Source organism: Drosophila elegans, unplaced genomic scaffold, assembly GCF_018152505.1.
Source record: "Drosophila elegans isolate 14027-0461.03 unplaced genomic scaffold, ASM1815250v1 contig_149, whole genome shotgun sequence".
Taxonomy (NCBI): Eukaryota; Metazoa; Arthropoda; class Insecta; order Diptera; family Drosophilidae; genus Drosophila; species Drosophila elegans.
This window is the reverse complement of record NW_024545513.1, coordinates 6747421-6770431: the sequence shown is the minus strand read 5'-3', so window position 1 is coordinate 6770431 and position 23011 is coordinate 6747421. Positions and strand designations below refer to the sequence as shown.

Here is a 23011-nt window from a genome sequence, read left to right as displayed (position 1 = left end):
GTCTTGACGCAAAAACCGAATTTTGAAAAACGTTTTTTGACAAATTTATTTTTGTCCAAATTTTTTACTTTTTTGTAAGGGGGTACATCATCATTTTTTGCCGAAATTCGAAAATCTGAAAAAATTTTAACTGTGAATGCCATTTGATTGGAAATTTTATTACGAATTCAACGGTGTATGACATTCCAACATTAGACCATTATTTCCCAGGGTTTTGACACAAAAACCAAGTTTTTATTGTGTTTTTTGGGATTTTTGGCGATTTTTCAAACAACATTTTTTCTGAAGAGTCTTTTTGCTGTAACTTTACCAAAATAAGACCCAAAGTCAAAAGAGTTGCTATTTTGAACAGCTGGCAACCCATACCATCCATCCCTGATCGATTGAAAACAATTTATTTTGTCTTGACGCAAAAACCGAATTTTGAAAAACGTTTTTTGACAAATTTATTTTTGTCCAAATTTTTGACTTTTTTGTAAGGGGGTACATCATCATTTTTTGCCGAAATTCGAAAATCTGAAAAAATTTTAACTGTGAATGCCATTTGATTGGAAATTTTATTACGAATTCAACGGTGTATGACATTCCAACATTAGACCATTATTTCCCAGGGTTTTGACACAAAAACCAAGTTTTTAATGTGTTTTTTGGGATTTTTGGCGATTTTTCAAACAACATTTTTTCTGAAGAGTCTTTTTGCTGTAACTTTACCAAAATAAGACCCAAAGTCAAAAGAGTTGCTATTTTGAACAGCTGGCAACCCATACCATCCATCCCTGATCGATTGAAAACAATTTATTTTGTCTTGACGCAAAAACCGAATTTTGAAAAACGTTTTTTGACAAATTTATTTTTGTCCAAATTTTTGACTTTTTTGTAAGGGGGTACATCATCATTTTTTGCCGAAATTCAAAAATCTGAAAAAATTTTAACTGTGAATGTCATTTGATTGGAAATTTTATTACGAATTCAACGGTGTATGACATTCCAACATTAGACCATTATTTCCCAGGGTTTTGACACAAAAACCAAGTTTTTATTGTGTTTTTTGGGATTTTTGGCGATTTTTCAAACAACATTTTTTCTGAAGAGTCTTTTTGCTGTAACTTTACCAAAATAAGACCCAAAGTCAAAAGAGTTGCTATTTTGAACAGCTGGCAACCCATACCATCCATCCCTGATCGATTGAAAACAATTTGTTTTGTCTTGACTCAAAAACCGAATTTTGAAAAACGTTTTTTGACAAATTTATTTTTGTCCAAATTTTTGACTTTTTTGTAAGGGGGTACATCATCATTTTTTGCCGAAATTCGAAAATCTGAAAAAATTTTAACTGTGAATGCCATTTGATTGGAAATTTTATTACGAATTCAACGGTGTATGACATTCCAACATTAGACCATTATTTCCCAGGGTTTTGACACAAAAACCAAGTTTTTATTGTGTTTTTTGGGATTTTTGGCGATTTTTCAAACAACATTTTTTCTGAAGAGTCTTTTTTCTGTAACTTTACCAAAATAAGACCCAAAGTCAAAAGAGTTGCTATTTTGAACAGCTGGCAACCCATACCATCCATCCCTGATCGATTGAAAACAATTTATTTTGTCTTGACGCAAAAACCGAATTTTGAAAAACGTTTTTTGACAAATTTAATTTTGTCGAAATTTTTGACTTTTTTGTAAGGGGGTACATCATCATTTTTTGCAGAAATTTGAAAATCTGAAAAAATTTTAACTGTGAATGCCATTCGATTGGAAATTTTATTACGAATTCAACGGTGTATGACATTCCACATTTTGACCATTATTTCCCAGGGTTTTGACACAAAAACCAAATTTTTAATGTGTCTTTTGGGATTTTTGGCGATTTTTCAAACAAAAATATTTTTGGAGAGTCTTTTTACTGTAACTTTACCAAAATAAGACCCAAAGTCAAAAGAGTTGCTATTTTGAACAGCTGGCAACCCATACCATCCATCCCTGATCGATTGAAAACAATTTATTTTGTCTTGACGCAAAAACCGAATTTTGAAAAACGTTTTTTGACAAATTTAATTTTGTCCAAATTTCTGACTTTTTTGTAAGGGGGTACATCATCATTTTTTGCAGAAATTTGAAAATCTGAAAATTTTTTAACTGTGAATGCCATTCGATTGGAAATTTTATTACGAACTCAACGGTGTATGACATTCCAACATTTGACCATTGCTTCCCGGGGTTTTGATATACAAAAGACCGGTTTTTCAAGTGATTTTTCTCTGTTGGCAGAGATTCGCCAAAAATATACATATTTTTATTGGATTTTTCTTTGGTACTTGGTTAAAAGAAATCTTGCAGCCTTTTGGTAACCGGTTGAATTTAAGAAATGCATTCTTTTAAACCAACTTGTACAGTTCTTAAAAGTATTTGTTAACTTGTCAAAAATTAACATGCAGCTCTTATTTTTATTTTGAAGTGTATCCTGTAATTCATTTAATCCCAAAATTAAATTCATACTGTTATCTTAAAGTCTTAAGATACTTAAATGGTTTTGAAATGTATTGACTAACTGACCGGCAATTTTTATTGCATTAATTCTCCCAAAAATAAAAAGCATATATTATATACTGTTATCTTAAAGTCGAGATCATCGACTGTAGGTTTTATGTTAACAACTAAATTTCTCACATTCAGAATCTTACATTCAATATCTTATGCTACGCAACGGTCCACGATATAAAAATTTCATTTCAGTTTATATCTTTGCTTGCTCGATTCGGATATTTACAGTGTGAGGATGGGTGGTGTAATGTGAGTGTGAATGTAAATGGGGGTTTGGGGTTTGGGATTTGGATTTTTGGAGCTGTGCCATAGCCACGATCTGGTGTGCATATCACAAAGTGTTTATCCCCGATGGCGGGACAGCTGAGATATGTGTATATATATCTGTTTGTCTGAATATCGGGGAATATCAGGGAAGCAGCTTGGGGGATCTGCCGCGCCTTCGGGCTCTCGAAACGGAGGCGGATACGAAAGTGGAAGCGGAAGCGGAAACGGAAGCGGCAACTGCAGCTGAAGCAGTCAGCGGCTTGTAGGTGGGTAGATCGATGAACACGGGCCTGTACTCTGGCGTTTCGGGTCGCATCGATCGCGACTCTGACTGCAGCACATTGGTGTAGTAGTTCACCTCGTTCTGCTGCTGCTCCTGCTGCTGTCCTTCCTGCCCCCGTGGCTGGTACTCCTCCTGCTCCGGCTGTCCCTCCTTATCCACCGACTGACCACGAGATCGCATCAGTCGGAAGAGGTTGCGGTTTCTCTGCTGCACTGCCGACCGGCGGGCGGCCTTCTGCGATCTTCGACTGGAGGAACTGGAGTTGGCATTCAGAAAGGCCGACTCCTCGTAGCGCGGTATGTAGCGGGGCTTGCGCGATTCCCCCGGAATGGCCACGCCCCGATCGTGGGGCGTCACATTGAAGCCAAAGAAGCGCGGCGCCTGCACGGATATCAGTGGCAAAAGGGTTTCCCGGGCATACCGCTCGGCCCGCTGTAGGAGTTCGCCCAGCCGGAACGGCAGCAGTTGCACCGTTTGCGGCTCATCCGGATCTGGGGATCGTCCGGTGCCCATCTGCGTCATTGCCTTTGCCGGCATGGCGGCCACCACTTCGCTGTCCGATAAATCCAGATCCTTGCCCTGCTTAACACGCGGCGTGGTGGCCTTCAGCACGGGCTCCACAATCTCCGGACTGTCGGTGGTGCCATAGTCCTGCAAATTTCGCCCCCTATTCACGGCCAGCCTGCGATCCTTGAGCACCGGCTCGAAGATTTCGCCAGCGGCTACCGCTGAATCTGGAGAATCCACGGAATCCGCTGCATCCGAGAGGCTTCGACTGGACTCCGCGGCACCAGCCGTCTCATTGTCCAGCGAGTTGCCCACCAGAATGGGCTGCCAGGGCAGTTCGTCACCCTGATCCAGCGGATATGTCTGATTGCGGGCCAACTTGAAGCTGGTGCCCAAATTGAAGATGTCCTTGCGCTGCTTCACGCTCTCCACGCCATCGACGCCTGACTCCTGGGCACTGGAATCGGTGGGCATCTCGGTGCCCAGTGGCGATAGTGTGGGACTGCCGCCCGCAGGTGGCGCCGTGGTGTACGTTGTCCCGTAGTCCTCCTGGTTGTCCAGCTCACAGTTGCCCGCCTGGAGGCGCAGGCGGACCGGACTGCCGCTGCTCAGCTTGGTGGTGGGGCGGCACAGCGAATGGCTCCGGCCGAAGCTGTCCGTCAGCACCACCTTGTCGATGTCCCAGTGGGGCAGGCCCTTGCTCAGCCACCCGCTGTACGACTTGTAGTGCAGGCTCAGGGTGGTGGGGAATCCCAGGGCGGGATGCGGCACAATGATCTTGGACACTATGTCGCCGGCGAAGAACTCCGCATCGTCCTTTCTGTGGGGAAACCATAATGAAAGGGGGTCATTTCACTGCGTTTTCCTATACCTTTAAGCAGAGCTGCCAAAAACTCAATCTTTTTAGTTTCAATTCGTAATTTCTTTATTTGTTAGTCTATACTTTTCTGAAAAATTACCGTTTTCTTTTTAAGACAGTAACATATTGGTATGCCTAAAACCATGGACCGAAAACCGCGAATTTTCGGAAGAGAGTTCCTATATTCTAACGTCAACTACAGTCATTAACCAAAATGTAGCCCAAAAAGTAAAGCAGTGCTGTTGGATTCTACAAATCCTCTAGAGCATTATTTTTCGTATTATATTAAACAATATTTTTAAGAAATTTAATTATTTTTCTTTTTTAGGACAAAATCAGTGTTTGGAAGCTCTGCTATCAAGTCGATTTTCAGGTATCTGTGATATACCCTTCTATGAAATGCCCACTCACTCGGATATCTCGAAGGTCTCATTGAGGCCGCCATCTCCCTCGAGGATCGCCTCCAGCCGCCCAATGGTGCGCAGTGGCAGGTCGTTGAAGGAGTTGAAGATCTGCAGCTGGAACTGGTGGGCGCAGAAGGGCTCCTCCTCGCGGGTCAGCAGGTACAGCTGGCCCCTGCCCGTGGACCGATCGGCATAGTAGCCCATGTTGCCGCAACGGGGCACACCCTCGGCCAGGTCCTCGTCGTCCTGGGCACACGGAAAGCAGCGGCCCTTGAGGAAGTCGTCGTAGCTGCCGCAGGGAAAGGCCGGAAACAGGCAGCGCGGTGCCACCGAATCGATGAAGAACTTGTAGGCCCGTCGATGGTTGCACAACGAACGTCCCTCCTCGTCCTCGGCAGCCTGGGCAGCTGTGGCAAATGGGCAAACAAAAGAATTACTTCACAGAAAACAAACATTCGCAGGTCAAACAAATATTTACGATTACATTTTAATATCATTTTAATTCGTAGTTTTTTGTTCCTTAAAAAAATGAACGGAATCTCTTGGCTTATTGAAATTTTGTATCATATTTTAACTACCTATGCTCTATGTTGGACATAACTTTATATTTTTAAAACAATTTTTAAAGTTTTAAATACAAAATATTTAAAATTAGGCATTTCATTGAAACCAACATTTGCTTCTTCGGGAAAGAACTCTAGCTTACTAAAAAAAAAACATCTAAACTACATAACTTTTTTAAATCGTCAACAAGCAAATATTTATAATTCAAAAAAAGGAAATCCAATCGATCATGGCAAATCTAATAATCTCAAAGTTTTTAAAGCTATATAAATAATCAAATTACTTTTTTTTTTGCCAGAATTGTTTAAGAATAATATTTGTTTATATCAAATGTGTAATGTATATTGTAATATATATTTTATGAATTTGTCTTACTGAGTAAACTATTAAAATAAAAAAAAATTAATATTAAAATGTTTGAGTATATTAAAATGAAATTTGTCTTTCTGCTTAAAATATTTAACATTTAAGTCCCCAAACCCAAAACTTACACCATATGAAATCGGTGACAGCGCCGACGAAGAGATTGGAGCAGCCCGTCTGGACGCGTCCTCCGTTCGGATAGTAGTCCACGTGGCCCATGGGCTGCCAGGAGCCCAGGCCGCCCAGGATCAGGTTCTCCCCGTTCGAGTGGATCACGTCCACGAACTCCGCGTCGCTGCTGTCCAGTCGCACCTTGGGATGCTGGGCCTCGAAGAGCGGGCCCGCCGGATCCAGTCCGGTGATCCGCGACAGTCCGGGCAGCTCGGCGCCGGCAAAGCCGGAGACATGAGCCCCCAAGCTGAAGCCGATCACATGGGTGCGCATTAGGTCGAGGCCCTTGTGCTGCTGCAGATTCCGGAGCAACATGGCCAGCTGTTTGCCCACCAGACGCGTATTGGCCGCCGCCCTCACGTAGTTCGGAAAGGTGGCCCCGTTCTCCCAGTCCACGCAGATCACAATGCAGTCCTCCTGAAAATAAAATATGTATAGATATAAAGATATTTAGATATGTAGGGAACATGGTGATAAATGCTCAATACTCAGAATCAGCAAGGAGTACTAGTTTTTTTATGCTTAGCTATGGTACGAAAAATAATGGGAAAAATATATACACAGATAAATTAAAGGGAACACAATTTAACCAGTATCTAGGTAAAGTTGAAATTTAATTTTAAAAATTATATAAAAAACAGCAGTATGTTAAAATGAAATGTGCAAATCCTATTTAAATTTTAAAAATGAACACAGCAACTCAAAAAATATCATATCTTCTTTTGGCCGTTTTTATCTAAATTATATGCTTTAAAAAAATAGGATGGGTTAAATCTTAATTTTCTTAATTCCAAATTAGCTTATAATGTTAAGCTATAAATAAAATAAATAAAACTTTAATTTATTAACAATCAAGACCCTAGTCTAGCTTTTTTTGTTGTAAGCTAAACATAAAACATTTGAGGCACACCAGATGGAATTTTTTGGAAAATCGCTCATACGTACTGTTGCCATTGATCAAGAAATGTATTAATTTATTTATTTACGAAATTGTACGTCCAAAACTTAAAATAGAATTGATTGATTTTATAAAACATTTTAGTTTTTTAACAAAATATTTTCTAATACCTGCCAACTATGTTGATAGTTAGCTCTACTTACCACCGCCATGAGGGCCGTCTTCATCTCGTAGATCCACACATGCGGACAGGCCGAGCCAAAGCCATGGACAATGACTCGCACCGACAGCTCATCGAATCCCTCGAGGTCATCGATGGAGGGCTGGGCGGTGGCTTTCTTCGGACGCTCTGTGGTGAAGGTGACGTTCTGGTTCTGGGTGGGCAGGGAGCTGGAGCTGGAGCTGGAACTGGAGGTGGAGGTGGAGTTGGAGGATCGACCACTGTCCTCGGGTGAAGCCAAACCACTGGAGACCTCCGCTTCCCGTTTGCCACGAAAGGCACTGGTCATGTTTAGGAAGGACAGCTCCATCAGCGGACGATCGGATCGCTGGCGGGTGGAGTAGAAGTAGAATTTGGTGTTGATCTCCTCCGGCGGCGAGGGCAGCATCTCCAGATAGGCAAACGGGCCGGAGTCCTCGAAGCAGCCGAGTTCGCCGTAGCAAACCCTTTTCACGGCCCTTCGCGATCGGTGGCCTTGACGCAGTCGCTCCTTCTGGCGCTCCTCAAATTCCGCCAGCGAATCTTCAACCGCTTGCGAAAGTTCCGCGAAATTGGCCGGCGAAATCGACATGGCCGACACTTCCTGGGCGGTAGCTAAAAAAAAATTGAAAACAAAAAAAAAACAAACAGGCAAATGTGATTAATATACCCATATTAAAAGTCAGATAAATCGATTCAATAAATACGATTCTTTGCATGGCAGACACGTTCGCCAGCAGACACTTAAGATTTTATTTGATTTTGGTATTTCCAAGTTGGCATTAGCTCCTCCCAGCTCTTTATAGTCCAAAATCAATAAGCCACTTAAAACTGTCTATCTTTCTTGGGAATAGGTGAGTAAGTGATATTGCTGTTTTACTATTAAAAACCAGGGACCGTATTCATTACAAGCGATAATAAAAATAAAGTATTAATTATTAATTCTAAGCTAGACAAAAAATATTGTTCAGATATAATGATTTTTTTTATTGGGAACTATATTTAAACTGTGCGAAATTATGCCAAGATTAAAAAGTGCACTTGACTTTTTATTTAAAAAAATAAAAATAATGATTATATTCGGTCCCTGTATAATACTTAAAATACATTATTATTCTCTAATTATTATTTAGTTATTTTCTATGATTTAAGCATTGAATTTGTTGAAAAGTTTATATATTTTACACGTTTCTTGACTAGTTGGACCCAGCCCCAAAGTACTGATATAACACCCCCTCGACAAGGTGGTGACAAAACAATTTAAAATTTCTTTACAATGACAACGCGTGAATTATTTTAATTTTAATTTTCCGTCTTACGTTTTTCACCCAAAACAATTCGATTCGCAACGAAACGAAACGAAACGCACGCCATGCGGATGACATAACTCCGCTACTCGTGTGCGAGTTTGTATGATAAATCGCCGAAGCGTGATTGCGTTTTTAAAATACCTAAATACCTTAAAGCCGAAACTGATACTGAAACTGAAACCAAAACTAAAAGCAATAACCAAGCCCACTGCCCAAAACTGTCCGCACGCGTTGTCCACTGCTATTTTCCAAAAAAGGAAATGGGGAAAAGTGTACAACATCTACATAATAATCAATAAAAAAAAATGAAGTCCAAAATGCTGAATGAAAGTGCACAGGTTATGAACCCAGGTCACAAATACGAGTTTCAGAAAGACCTACGTACCACACCTGTGCCCTTTAGGCCAACTCATCTACATGGAATGTATAGAGAAAATTCTAGGCTAACTAAGAATAAAAAATATAGCGTTACTAACTTCTAATCGGAATCTACTTTATTTAGTTTAAGATTCAATTTATGTGAAATGAATACATTTTAAAGACAAAACTATTTCATACATTTCACATACTTTTCCATATTAGATTCATTGGGTTTTAATGCAAAATGCCCACTGCCCAAAACTGTCAGCACGCGTTGTGCACAGAACGAGCTTCAATTTTCCAAAAGAGGAAACGAGGAAATAATGCAATATATCTACATGGAAATCAATAAAAAAATATTTTAAAATGCAAAATGCTGATTTGAATTGCACAGGTATTGAACCTAGGCCACAAACACGAAACGTACAAGGATCTAGGTGCCACACCTGTGCCCTTCACTCCACCTCAGCTACCTGAAATGATTTGTCGAAATGTGAACTAGGTTGTTCATTAAGAATACAAAAAAAAACAATAAGTTTATAAGTTTATAAGTTGTTATGTTGAAAGTTAAAAGTCTGATAATTTTTCTCAAACATTTTCATATTGTAATTGATTTGTAATAATTAATGAACCTATGAAATAAATAGGCAGCTTAAAACCAGCTCATATTGTCAGCCACATACACACATTAAGGTTTTTTGTCATTCTTTGGAAAGAACCTATTTATATTTGTGCGGTGTAAATGATTTTCATAAATATTGCCGCTTAGAAATCCTTTTAAACTATCTGTGTCCTTGGTATCGCATGTAAACAGTTCCCTTATGAATATATTTTCAAACCTAAATAAATAATTGGAAGATCCTCAGCTTTTCAAATCATGGCTCAGCTCAAGGGTAAACTAATCTTGGAAGCTCTTTACTTTATTGGTTTTGCCTTCACAATACAGACAATCAGACACTTGAATACATGCAAATGTACACAGAAAAAAAGCGATACATATTGGTTAAAACAATGTGACATGCTTATATAAAATATTTAAAAAATATGGAAATATAAAAAAAAAGCCAGATAACTGTGCGAATTGACCGAAATAGTTTCAGCAAAACAAACCTTTTTTAATTTGTTGCCTAATTTGTTTTTTTTTATGGTGGCGATTTTATTTTATTATATTAGAGTGGATAAGTAAAATTAACTCAAAGTCCACAAAAATAATGTAAAGTTAAAGTTAAAATTGCAAAAATACAAAAAAAGTAATACAAATTCTTGAACGAATCTCTTTTTCTTTCGCAACTTAATCATAGTGGGTTCATTTATTACAACCAATGGCAATTTCGAGACAAATTTTTAGGAATGACCCATATTGGGCATTATTTTTGATTGTGTAAACACAGTAGCATGGAAAGCTGCTCTCTGGACCATTGTGCAATCATTGCTGTGAAGTGGTTCGTTGATCGTCTTCTCAATTGGCACAATCACCGCACCACCCACATACACACATAGACGCACTCGTCAAAAGCAAATACAAGTCGAGCGCTAAGTAAATTAGTTAATGTATCGCGCTGCCGGCTGGCAATTAGTTAATGGAGCCCACGGGGCGTATACTCACCATTCGCGGTGTGGCATATCAGCACCACCAGAAGTATGTAGCTAGCATTTAACATACTGATTTCGATTGCAACTCGTGTTGTGTAGTGACTGTTCGTTCTACAACGATCTTCATTGATCGAATGCCAAATCTACGGATCTCTGCCCCTGTAAATGGAATTGCACAGTGTGTCTCCAGTTGTTGAAGTTGTCTCAATGCTGTGTTATGCGTCTCTTTCGCTTTGGTAATAGCAAAATATACAATAAACAAATTCACTTTCACTTATTTGTGAACCTGCCAGGCCACAGCAGCAGCAGCAGCAGCAGCCAGCAAATAAAAAAGCAAAGCCAAAGCGAAGACGATGTGGTTGTGGTTGTGGATGTGGATGTGGAATCGTGACTATAACTATGACTGCAAGTTCGAGTGTCTGACTCACTGACTGACTTAGCCAAAAGGCAGGCACAGACACTGAAACAGACACTGTCGCCAAACGGCAAATGCCAAACTCCACTGGGAACTCGGGGTATCGAGTATTGGATGTCGAGTCCAGTTTTCAGGTTGCGACTTTGGCTTTCTCCGCGAAGGGAGAGCGGTGACTACAACGATGACTCCAACGACTCCAGCTCCAGCTCCAGCTCCAACTCCAACTCGATCTCGAACTCCAATTCCAATTCCAACGCCAGCTCCAATTTGCGACAAGCGGCATTGACTGATTGATGGCCTGATTGATGGCTGGCGATCAGTCGTCTGCAATCAGAAGAGTCAAACTCATAAAAGTTAAACGGGTTCGCTGCACACGGCTAAAAATACGAGCATAATTATATATTTTTCCAAAAATTTGTATAAAATAAAATTATTTCATATATTTTTTAGATATTAAAAATAATAAAATAATAAAAAGCATTTAATAACAGAAAATAAAATACCAATAGTTATTTTAAATTTATCTCACATTTTTGTTTAGCGTACAAACTGTTCTAATTTTTATACATATTTGTTTTATATTTATCCTAGAATTATTACATATCCAGCCTACATATTAATATTGAGTTAATTTCGAAATCCACATTCCAAAGATTGTTATGTTGCCGGGTTTTTTTGCTCCGTGTAGCCAGTAGCCATTGTATAATAGGCCGGTTGCAGTGGCACCCGAACAGGATGTTGCGCATGTGGATTGGTGGTCCAATGTCTCTTGCCTCTCTCATCTTGCATCTGCGGCATTTAGTCCATTGACCTTACACTTGACTGCCGAGCATTCTGGCCGCCAAATCCCGCCCGACCGCTTTTGGCCGGCTCACACATTTGGGTCAACAGGTGGACACAGCCATTTGTTGACTTTTGGCTAATTTACTCGGCCTCAATCATTATTGCATGGGCAATAAATGGTAAATGGTAAATGGTAACTGGAGGTGTGACTCAGGCGGAGATGTGACAAACGAAAGTGAAAACCTTTGGCCACAAAATCACCAAACTGGAACTAAAATTGAAACTGAAACTGAAACTGAAACTGAAGCTGAAACTGAAGCGGAATCCGAAACTGTTTCCCCTATCGATTAACAAACGCGGTCTTCAATCAACAATCATTTCACTTTCGTTGGGCGGAGGACGTGATCTATCAATTAGCATCCAAAGACCGACGATTGTGCAACATTTCACAAAGAGACTTTTGTCCAATGCTTCTTGTTACCTCTGGAAATTGCCTGGCCACGAAATATTTTGTCATCGGTTCAGCGGACAACGAATGCATTTATAACATTGCATCGCAAAGTTTCAAAAGAATGGCTTGCAAACAACTAAAGATTGCTTAGCTATTAATAACATTGATTTACAAGTTGGCATTTTGAGCAAACTAATTATACCTCTGAATAAAATATACAAATCATATAGAAAATCTGCATGATTTTTAATGAGTACAATGAATTATAATAACTTATGGAAATGTGTAATTGCTCGTGACCATAAATAACTATCAAAAGAAAGCATTTTTGTTATAATTGGGTAAATGTAACCTATACTTTTATTGATATTGATTACCAACTTATAAAAGGGGTTTAAATCTATTTATATTTTATTAAATTAATCAATTGTTTTATAAACAATGCAAAAACCGTTAAAATAATGTCTACAAATGACTCAATTATGTCGAAGCTAAGACATCAAACGACTGCTTTTCTTTAAATTAGTCGCATCCTATTGATAATGATTACTTTAACTTCCCGATCACCGATCCATTAGCTATAGCCGACCGATCCGAGCGGATGTCAGCACACCATCATTACTACTATCATCGTGTTCATCAAAAGGGGGGGCCCTTTGTTCCCATCGCATTGTGTGAAGATCCGATGTTGATGGGCAAAAGGCACAATTAAAAGGCGAGTCCCGTTAAAGAATGAAAAAAAAAATGTTGTCAGGTGAAGTTGTTGTTGCTGTTGCTGAGAAAGCGGCGACAAACGTCATCAGCATCATCAGCTCCCAACGCCAACTCTTGAACATGGCCATCAAAATGGAAAGTAACGCACAAAATAATGCTTCTTAGGCGACTTTCGCATGGGCCCCATCAGATGTTGATATTTATGTGTATTTATATAGTAGTATAGTATATATATATATATATATATATATGTATGCATATAGTGGACTAGCTTTGCCAGTGGTGCTGTGCGGTGCGGCCAGCGCTTCCACTTTCAAATAGATTAACCCAATTTGGCGACTCTGTCGCTTTCCGTAGCTCATTTTCGCGTTTGGCGGCTAATTCAGTTCATTACGAAGAACGAGTGTCTGTGATCTCTGCGATCACACGGAAAAACACGGTGCAAGTACTTAAAATTAGAAACTCAGAATACACTAAAAAAAAAATAGAAATGCAAATTTGTAAGCCCAATATGCGATATCTTTGAGATCTTTAATGTATTCTAGTATGACTGTTTTTCAATCCAAAATAGACAACATTTAATCATCCTCAAGCCAAAAGTTCAAATTCACCAAGGAATACTTTTTTACTTAGTTGAAATTGAGATTTTTGCAAATATGTTTATGACATTTTTAAATAGTTAGTTATTTTCTTTTTTGCCCTATCGATACTGTTTATTTAATTTAGTTTTTATTAGCCCTAAAATTTATTTATATATAAAGTATATTTTAAAACGTTTTAACTAACTTTGTTTATTAGCAAACTTTCAATTTATTATTTTTATTATATTAATATTTTATTGTATCTTTTTGGCTATTTTAAAGATTTGAATTAAGCTGCCTGGCATTGAGCTAAAATTTAAAATAATAATATATTTTTTTCTCTGTCTAGGTCCCATTTGAATGGGAAAAAGTGAGACGTACTGAGAACTGGCTGGGAAAGTTTGCGAATCGATAGAGAAAACCGAGCCGTGCCAAAGAAAAGTGCAGTTCACAGTTGGCAGCGCTTTTCTACCTTCTGTCCATCCGTCCGACCGAATGTCCATGTCTCATTAAACTCTGGACGTGAGCCAAACGAATGGCGGACAATGGAAATGGCCACTTGGCATTGCCAAATGCCAGACCAAAAAAATAAAAATAATACAAAAAACACAATACCAATGCATTGTCTTCGCCTTGTGTCTTTGTGCAATCGAAATTCGCATGAAGCGATTTGATTGATTTGTCAAGCCAAATACATGCAGACGGTCGGTGTGTGCTCTTGTCAAACGGATCACAGAAACAGCAAAGAAAAAACCCAAATGCAATAGTTAAAACTTTTATTATTATTACTCTAATACTCTCCGAGACCAAGCGGTGAATTCCACTAAGAAATTCAGCCAACAATGAAGAAGTCAAATGTTATTTATGGGTTTCCAGTCTGATTTCGCCAATGAGGTTGGTCGTAAAAACTGTAAGGCAATCGATGTTGAAGTTTGAGTTTAATTTCATTTAAGCATTGCAAGTTTCTATTTAAACTAACTATATAAATATATAAACTATATAAAAATATAGATAGTACGATTCCTTAAAGTTGTCTTTGATTATTCGAAAATATTTTAAAAACGAAAATGTTCCCTAACTGGAAACTGCAACTTATTCAAGTTTTTGACCAAACGCCACTTGCCAAACGAAAGACTTAGGCAACGAACTTGCCACCGATGGCTGATGTCTGATTGCAGTCTCAATGTAAAAAAGCTACATTAAAAAGACGTAAGGAAAACCCAAAAGCCGAAAATACATATATAAATTTCCTTAGCCAATTTTCGCATGGCAGCATAAAATAGTTTCCTGTTTGTTACGACGGACCCAGCAAAAAAAAAAAAAAAAAAAAAGGAGGAAGCCGATCCGATTCAAGTCGAGAGTCGGGCAAGAAAATATAACGAAAACCAGCAAAGCATAAAATTTCCGCTCGCGCCTTTGGGGATTTTCAACCCAATGTTGGTAGTTACACAGCAAAAAATCAACACAATGCATTAAACAAAAAAAAACAGCTAAATAGGTGGTTAACATTGTAGTTATACAAAAGAATGTTGTATAAAAAATAAAAAAATATAATGAAATCTAAAATGTATAAAAACACCCTACACAGCTACATCTCATACAAAAAAAAAAAAAAACAAAAGAAATAGTAATCAATTTCATAAAAGCTTACATAATTTACCCAATTGAAAAGTGAAATTCAAATGCTTGTTTCAAAAGTATTTAAAAGGTTATGCAGACTTATTTGTTCCGGTGTACATTTTCATAGCTTTGCTGCATGCAATTAGTAGCTGCTATTTATGACCGTTTTCGAGGCGCTTTTTATGGCTCCCGAAACACAGAACTTTTCGTGGTGCCATGCAATCCTCATTGGCGATGCAGAGCAGCAGCAATATGTAAACAATATTCCATAAATCAGCCAAATGCAACGGTAAAGTGGCACAACAGCATATCCGAAAATAAAACCAGCACAATTACATGCATGCAATGAATGGGTGTTTGGTGTATGGTGTTTGGTGTTAGGTTTATGGTGTTTGGTGTATGGTGTTTGGTGTTTGGTGTATGGCTAGGTGTGTGCGACACAGTTTTTCGGGAACAGCAAACTCCGATTACCAGCACTCTTTTGTCATTTCCCGGCGACAGCATCAAGTTGCCAGTTATAGTTATGGTTCATGGAACGAGTTGACCTAATCAGGCACTTCCATATACCATTTCTTTTCTTACGAAACCTTCTGGCCCAGTTACCCAACGACAATGAGATGATTAAATAAAAAGCTAAGAGAACCGCAATAAACTAAGAGAAGAACTTCAGTACACAAAGAAAAAATATATTCTTAACTCAAATCATTATGTAAAGTATATAAGTAACAAATAAATAAATAAATAAAATAATAAGTAATAAGTAAGTAATATATACAAAACTTAACTTTTACACATTTTCTTGTAAATTTTGTTTTATGAAATGAAATAGTTGATTAACAAATCCCATAAAATATATTTTCCTAGCTAATTCCGCTTGTGCTTAAAAGAGTCTCACACTTAAACAGCATTTTCCCAGAATCCAAGCGGGAAAATCTAGAGCTCTGACTTATCTTTGGCTTTCCACTCACTTGGCCAACGTAATGACAACCACAATTAACACACCAGATAAAAAATAATTATTCTTTTTAATTACCGGCCTCGCTTCGCTTTGTCAAGAACAAAAGAAATTTAATTTGTCTGCGCTGCTTTTTATGGTCTCTTTTCCATGCAATTATAATTCTTTTATTGGGAACTTTAAGTAATAGAGAAATAAAAAACATAAAATAAAATAATAGGCGCATCGAATGCATATAAGTGATCAAGGTAAGGGTAAACACAAATTGAATGCAGCGATTATCCAACGAATTATGCTTTAACAATTTGAGGAAATTTTCCAGCATTTAGCAGACATAATATAATGCCCATTTGCATTTGATAATATGCGTGGTAAACGACCTTGTTCCTCGGGCAAAGCCAATCGACAATCAACAGCCAACAATCAGCAAGAGTTGATTGTTCGCTGGCTCTTCGATCGGTTTGTTTGACTCCAAATGCAATTCAAAATTGACACACGGAGAAAAATAATACTCATATATTTGAAGGTTTATTTAATTTATGATAATAAATATTATCTTAAACGAGCAGAATTTAAGCAAGTGCATAGTCTTTATAAAAATACAACATATTCAGCAAATTGATATTTAACAAGCCCTTTTAAATATTTTTATTTCTCTATTGTGCGATTAATTTACAAAAAACAAATAATTTAAATTAATATGTGTATTCCAAGTTCATATATTAGAATTACATAGATCATAGACAATTTAAAATCTTCGAAAATACCGCCTAAGATCAAAATAGCCCCTTTTAAATGTTATTATTTCTGTTCGGTGCGACGAATTTGCCAAAAACAAATTAGTAAGCTTAATTAATATATGTATTTCAATGTTGTTGGCTTCTGACATTGGATTTTATGCACTTTAATTGTGGAGCCGCACACAACAAATCTTAGTCATAAATTTGTAGTTGGCACTTTTGTTTGGATTTCAACTTTAAACTGTATGATTTGACTTTTGTTTTGTTATGTTTTTTTTTTTTTGTTTCTTTAGTTGTTGCTGGCGTCGACAATTCGTGTCAATGTCAGCATGATTTTTAGTTTTTTCTGATCTGCAGGGGGAGGGCAGGTGTTGATGTTAATGCCTCTGCAAACAAGTTTAATCGAAACATGCATAATATACCTGGTGGCAAGAAAAACCAAACAAACTGGATGCAATAAATGCAAGCAGGGCGACACACTTAAAATAAAATGGGTATGGGTATGGGTATGGGTATTGGTATGGGTATGGGATGATGAAAAGCCAGTCCTGTACACTGCAATGCACTTAATTTTATGCACATAACTCAGTCAGTTGGACAAATTTGCGCCGCAAGAAATATGCATTTCTGAAATAGTTTCGCAAAACGGCGACTGACACAAAAACAGTAGTCAAAAACTCAAAGTAAGTCACGTAAAAAAATAAGTAAAACAATGCGAATGTGGGGGAAAAACAGAGTCCACCAGCAGCAGCAGCAACAACAACGTTAACAATAACAATAACAATAACAACAATAATAATAACAACACAAATATAACAACAAATTATCTATGTTCGGCTGCTGTGCGGCTTCGGTCTCAACTTCTTCTTCATTTCGCTTATTTTTATTTTATTTTGGACCCGGCTCACGGTTTTCACCTGAAGCGCGTGAAAGTTGCGCTTCACCACAGCTATTTTACACGTGGAAAAATTTTATTTGAAAATTCACTCCATGCTAAAATCAATATCAGCAGCTTTCATCAGCAATATCACACAAAAAGGATTGAACCATATTATTGTATGATTGGTTACCCTTATCTAAATAACCTTTTTCCAAAATGTACTATTAAAGTATCTACAAGATAAATAAAAAATTTATTTCTGGATAAAAATAAAAGTGTATAAGAATAAACAATATATTTATAATATATATAGTCAAAATGAGCTGTATTTTAGCAGTCTTTATGTGTTTGTTTTATATAAATTTAGAAATGATTTAGAAATTAGCCCAAGATGTTGGCCAACTTTCGAAAAAAAACAATCAAACCATGATCATTTTAAATGTATTTATATTAAAACGACATGAAAACTACATTTGTTATGTTTAACACTTTATGAGCTTAAATCGGTAATAGTACATATTTTTTCGCTGTGCACAATTGACCACAGTAAGAAAAAAGAGATCAAATAAAGTGTGTGTAAAACTCGGGAGGCCAACAGAAAAGGGCCAGGCCCAAAGGCTAGGTAATTAATGCACCTTAAAGAAAACCACAACACAACAAACAAAAAGACAAAAACCAATTGCACACCAAACAAAAAATAAATCAAAACAAATACGCACTTTTTTCACGCTTGCACCAACAAAAAAAAACAAAGTTGCGCAAAACAAACCGAGAAATGTTGTTGCCGTGTATCTGTGTCTTTTGGCTTTGTATCTTTGTATCTTTTGGCTTTGTATCTTTAACTCTGTGCAATGCTGCACTCACGTAACGGAACTGTCAATGTGCGGGCGAAACAATTGGCAGAAATGAACGCGGACCGATCTTGGATTCTTGAACCTCTAGCCTTTGCGGCTGAAGATCAACTGAAAACGGTGGCCCAAAGCCCGGCTCAAACTCACGATCGAAACCCCAACGAGGCGAAGTCGAAAAAGCCGAACGCGAACCCGAACCCAAAGCCGAACTCCACGATCGCTACTCGGAGCTTTCAGCGTCGCACTATGGAGTCGATCGCTCATAAAAACACACGTTAGCCTTAACATATCAGTTATAATACAAAGTAAGTAATTATTTAAATTGTCATATTTAAATATCATATAAAAAATACCTCAAAAACGTAAAAAGAAGAACATGGTTAAACCAGAAAATATTATTTATTGTATAATATAAAAAGATAATTATTTTAATTGTAATATTTAAATATATTACAAAAAATACTTTAGAGATATGTTTGAATAAATTTGAATAAAAAAAGGCTTAAAAAAAGGTATACAATTAAAACAAACTTATGATTACAAAGCATAATATGTAAAGGAATATTTATATCCCATAAAAAATAAGGTTTACGAAAAGGTATACAATTTAAGTGAATATGCAAATTTAGGTTCTTCTTGTTTGACTTTTTGAAAAAAAAAATCGTTTCAAGAAAACTGTGTCCACTGTGCGCTGTCGGCGTTCACAAGATGCCCGATAGATAGTATCTGGCCGATCGGCCAGAAACGACGTTAATGCTCGTGGGCCGAACGTTTGCAGCGCATAAAGATCTTATCATATGGCATGTAGGGCATTCTTTTGCGCCACTTTAGGCCGAAAATGCTGCCACTTCTCCGCAGTTTCTCCACATGTTCCCACCCACCTGGTGGCTTACGTTTTGGAATGGGGTCATTTGCGACGGGGAACGGGGGTATTCCCCGCTATTGGCAATTCACAATTGGCATTCTCGGTATGTAGTCGGTATTGTATACAATTTTCGTTTTTATTTCTGGTACGTTACATTTTAAATAGGTTTGCTCGGCTGCGCTAAAACTGCTCCACTTGTTGATCCTCCCGCTCCTCCTTCTTTTTTTTGATGCGATCTCGATCGGGTGACAGGTGTCCAAGGTGGCAAGTCCGAGTGGCAATCGTAATCGCATTCGGTTTGGATTTCGGGTTTCTTCTACATCACTTAACATTAAGAGTACAAAAATACATTGACTTTGTGATTACAACAATCCCAACCTCTTCTCACTGCTCACTGCATCATTATGTTCCTCTCGTCTCCTTAGCAATCGCACGACGCATTTGAATTGCAATTTAACCATATATCGTATGTATACATATTAATATAGTAGAAAATAAAAAAAAAATGTTTAAGGAGAGCCAGAAGTAAAACGTATTTGAATTTATGCAATAGGCAACAATTAGAATTAGCTGGTGGTGCTGACGGTTTCTGGCGGGGCTGGATCGATCGCTCCACTGTCTAGCCCTCCTGGCCAAAGTCCTCTGTGAATTTGCGCAGCTTTGTCAGATCGTCCTCGTTGACAGTGGGTTTCGTGCGGGACAACGACTTCAGCATGTCGCGCTGGGGATAGCAAACATGGTAATTGTAGTGGTGGCAGTACAAATGATGGATTAATTCCAAATCCCTACCATGGTCACGGGCGGTTCGAAGAGCTTGTCGCTGGGCACATCCATCCAGTTCATCTCGATGGCGCCCTGGTCGCCCGGCGAGCATGGAACCAGCAAGTCGTCGACCGTCTCCTCCTTGTTGGTGGGACTGGGACCCGACACCCGCTTGAAATGCGTGGCGGTCTGCACTTTGCGCACTGGCTCCATCAGCGCATCGCGCACCACGATGGAGATATCAGCGCCAGAGTATCTGCAAAACAGAAAAAAAATCAATTGATTAGTTTGATAATCTTATAGTGATATTAGAGGTTTCCTTTAAAATAAATACTTGGTTAAGGTAAAAGATACACAATATTTGAAATATCTAAGTAAGATCTAGTTCTTTTGTTTCCCTATTTCCCTCCATCTCTAATATATAAATACACATACCCCTCAGTTTTGCCGGCCAACTCCTTGAGATCCTGCTCGGTGAGCACGTGCGTGGTGTTGCCCAGATGGATCTTGAACATGACGAGGCGGGCGTGCGCCTCCGGCAGCGGAATGTAGATGCGCTTCTCGAACCGCCGCCGGATGGCCGAGTCGAGGACCCAGGGTATGTTGGTGGCGCCGAGTACGAGGATGCCGTCTGTGTCGTTGCCCACGCCCTGCATTTGCACCAGAAACTCGGTCTTGATGCGACGCACGCTGTCGTTCTCGTTGTCCGACCGCGCCGAGCACATCGAGTCAATCTCGTCAATGAAGATGATCGAGGGCTTGTGCTGGCGGGCCAGCTCGAAGAGATTCTTGACCAGCTTCTCGGACTCGCCCAGCCATTTGGACATCAGGTCGGAGCTGGACACCGAGAAGAATGTGGAGCGGTTGGCCTCCGTGGCGACGGCCTTGGCCAGATAGGATTTGCCGGTGCCGGGCGGTCCGAACAGCAGGATGCCCTTCCACGGTATGCGCTTGCCGGTGAACAGCTGCGGGAATTTGATCGGCAGGATGACGGCCTCCTTCAGCGCCTCCTTGGCGGCATCTAGGCCGGCCACGTCGGACCACTGCACCTTCGGCTTCTCAATGACAATGGCGTCCGTCAGCTTGCTCTGCAGCTTCTTCTTTTCGGGATCGTCGCCATCCTCGTCGTCGCTGTCGCTCTTCTTGTCCTTGTCGTCCTTGGGGCTGGACTCGCCGCCCTCCTTGATCGGTTTCTTCTTGCCCTTCTTCAGGTACTCCTTGAGCTTCTCGGCCCGGTCCAAATACTGCAGGCACTTGGCCCGTATCGAGTCCTTGGCCTTCTCGCCCTGCGCCTCATCTGATTTGGGCGAGATTATTTGGATATTTAGATATTGTAGGGGCAACGAGTTGATTGCAAAACAAGTGGAAGAACAATTCTCAACGAGCGTCTTGGGAATTTTGAAATGTAATCTTTAAGTCCCGAAGGACCACTTACATTTGATGGTGTGCAGAAAGTACTCCACTCCGTGCTCATAAAGACGCAATGCCTCCGCGTAGTTCTTGTTTCGATCCTCCTCGGTGGCCTTGGTCACCAGATCGATGGCCTTCTGTAGTGTGGTTCCGGCTGCCATATTGCTGCAAAGTAAATGGGTTACAAATATAAACAACTTTCAAAAGAACAGGGTTGATTTGTTCATGTCCTTAATCCTCTTTTTTTAAATATGAAAACTATTCTAAGAGTTATAGTTATAACATACATAGATTTGTGCTGGAATGCCTGGATCCGGTCATTACCCATTGGAAAATCTGTTTATATTTATAATATGCAGATGCAAGTATGTCTACATCTATAGGAACCAACTGATATTTACAATATTCACATTTCAAAAGATTTCTTTAGCGATACGATTGATCCCAACTTTCGGGATATTATATGATAAGATGAGTTATATGTAGTTGACCTACATTTATGATATTCAAATGCAAATTTGTATTTGATATGAAGATTTGTCTATCGACACAATGAATTACAACTTTCCGAATATTATATGGTAACCATTCTATGGGTTATCCTTGGCCTACATCTTTAGGAACCCACAGATATTTATCAATAACATATTAATTTATTACGATTTCTTTATGGATACGATGGATACCAACTTTCCGGACATTAAAGCTAGTCGGCTATACAATTTGGGGTACTATTGGCCCCTCCCCATCGGGATTTGGCCTCCAATTAGGGGCGAAAACCCAGGCTTTTCTGCTTCCTCTTGCTACCCGAGATGCCGTACTCCCACGAGGAGCGGGGAAAATCGAAGATAATGGTTACCCAATCCCAGGGGACTACGGCAACTCCGATTCCGATACCGATTCCGGTTTCAGGGTCCTTCGGTGACGCAGTTCGCAAGCAAAATCGAAATTCTGGGCATGACTAATGCTCCACACACAGCGGCAAATTCACAAAAACACCCGAATTGCGGACTTCGGGGGCGGGGATTGTGGGAAGCTCGCGAGGATTACTCACCTTTATGCTGGCTGACTTGCTCCGAGATCCAGGAAGTCGTCACTGGCTAACTCGTTGGCTCTTCGACGGGAGTTAAACAAAAGGAAAACTTAACTATTTTGTTGGAATTCCAACCCGAATGACGACGTCTTGTTTTTTTTTATTTGCCAGAGTGACCGTATCGGGTGTTTGGCATTTGGCTGTTGCCCAGCAAAACGCGAACTGGCAACTGGCAACTGGCCAGACTGGCAAGCCGCGGGCTTTTTGAATTTCATTAGTGATTTATGAGTTATGGTGTGAGTAAGGTAAGTGCAAACACCTTAGCAAAAAGCCAATTTAATTAAATTGATTTTAATACGGTTTCGCTTGCAGGGAATATTAAATTTAAATATTATTTAATTAAAAGTGACCTGAGCATATTTATTAATACTGCAGTGGCTGTGTTTTTAATTTAAATTTACAGCTGTAATTGCAGAGTTAGGCAAAAATTGGTAAAAAAAATAAATATTTTTTTAAATCGACCGGAAATGGAGATAGTATAGGTTATTTTGGCCAAGTGGCATAGAAAAAACTTTATTGGTTTATTTATGCTTTAATCAATTTAATTTTTATTTATATTTTATAACACTGAAA

At 39.1% G+C, this 23011-nt stretch overlaps 2 protein-coding genes across 3 annotated transcripts; both read right to left on the bottom strand.

Annotated features, from left to right (window-relative positions):
- Window positions 1-2603: 2603 nt before the first annotated feature.
- LOC108141109 lies at window positions 2604-18403 on the bottom strand. Of its 2 annotated transcripts, none has more exons than XM_017264326.2 (6): window positions 18177-18403; window positions 10332-11057; window positions 7060-7670; window positions 5916-6375; window positions 4868-5267; window positions 2604-4417 (listed from the first exon to the last, which is right to left on the bottom strand). In XM_017264326.2, exons 2-6 carry the CDS (start codon window positions 10384-10386, stop codon window positions 2950-2952), a joined length of 2994 nt encoding a protein of 997 aa, XP_017119815.1. In that variant the 5' UTR covers window positions 10387-11057; window positions 18177-18403; the 3' UTR covers window positions 2604-2949. The 2 variants fall into 2 exon arrangements, with proteins under 2 accessions (XP_017119815.1, XP_041566685.1); XM_041710751.1 differs by having other exon boundaries at window positions 18227-18403.
- An 887-nt stretch (window positions 18404-19290) lies between these two features.
- Window positions 19291-22567, bottom strand: LOC108141381 (vacuolar protein sorting-associated protein 4). The gene is made up of 5 exons (XM_017264731.2): window positions 22400-22567; window positions 21371-21510; window positions 20371-21232; window positions 19963-20191; window positions 19291-19894 (listed from the first exon to the last, which is right to left on the bottom strand). Exons 2-5 carry the CDS (start codon window positions 21504-21506, stop codon window positions 19793-19795), a joined length of 1329 nt encoding a protein of 442 aa, XP_017120220.1. The 5' UTR covers window positions 21507-21510; window positions 22400-22567; the 3' UTR covers window positions 19291-19792.
- Window positions 22568-23011: the final 444 nt, after the last annotated feature.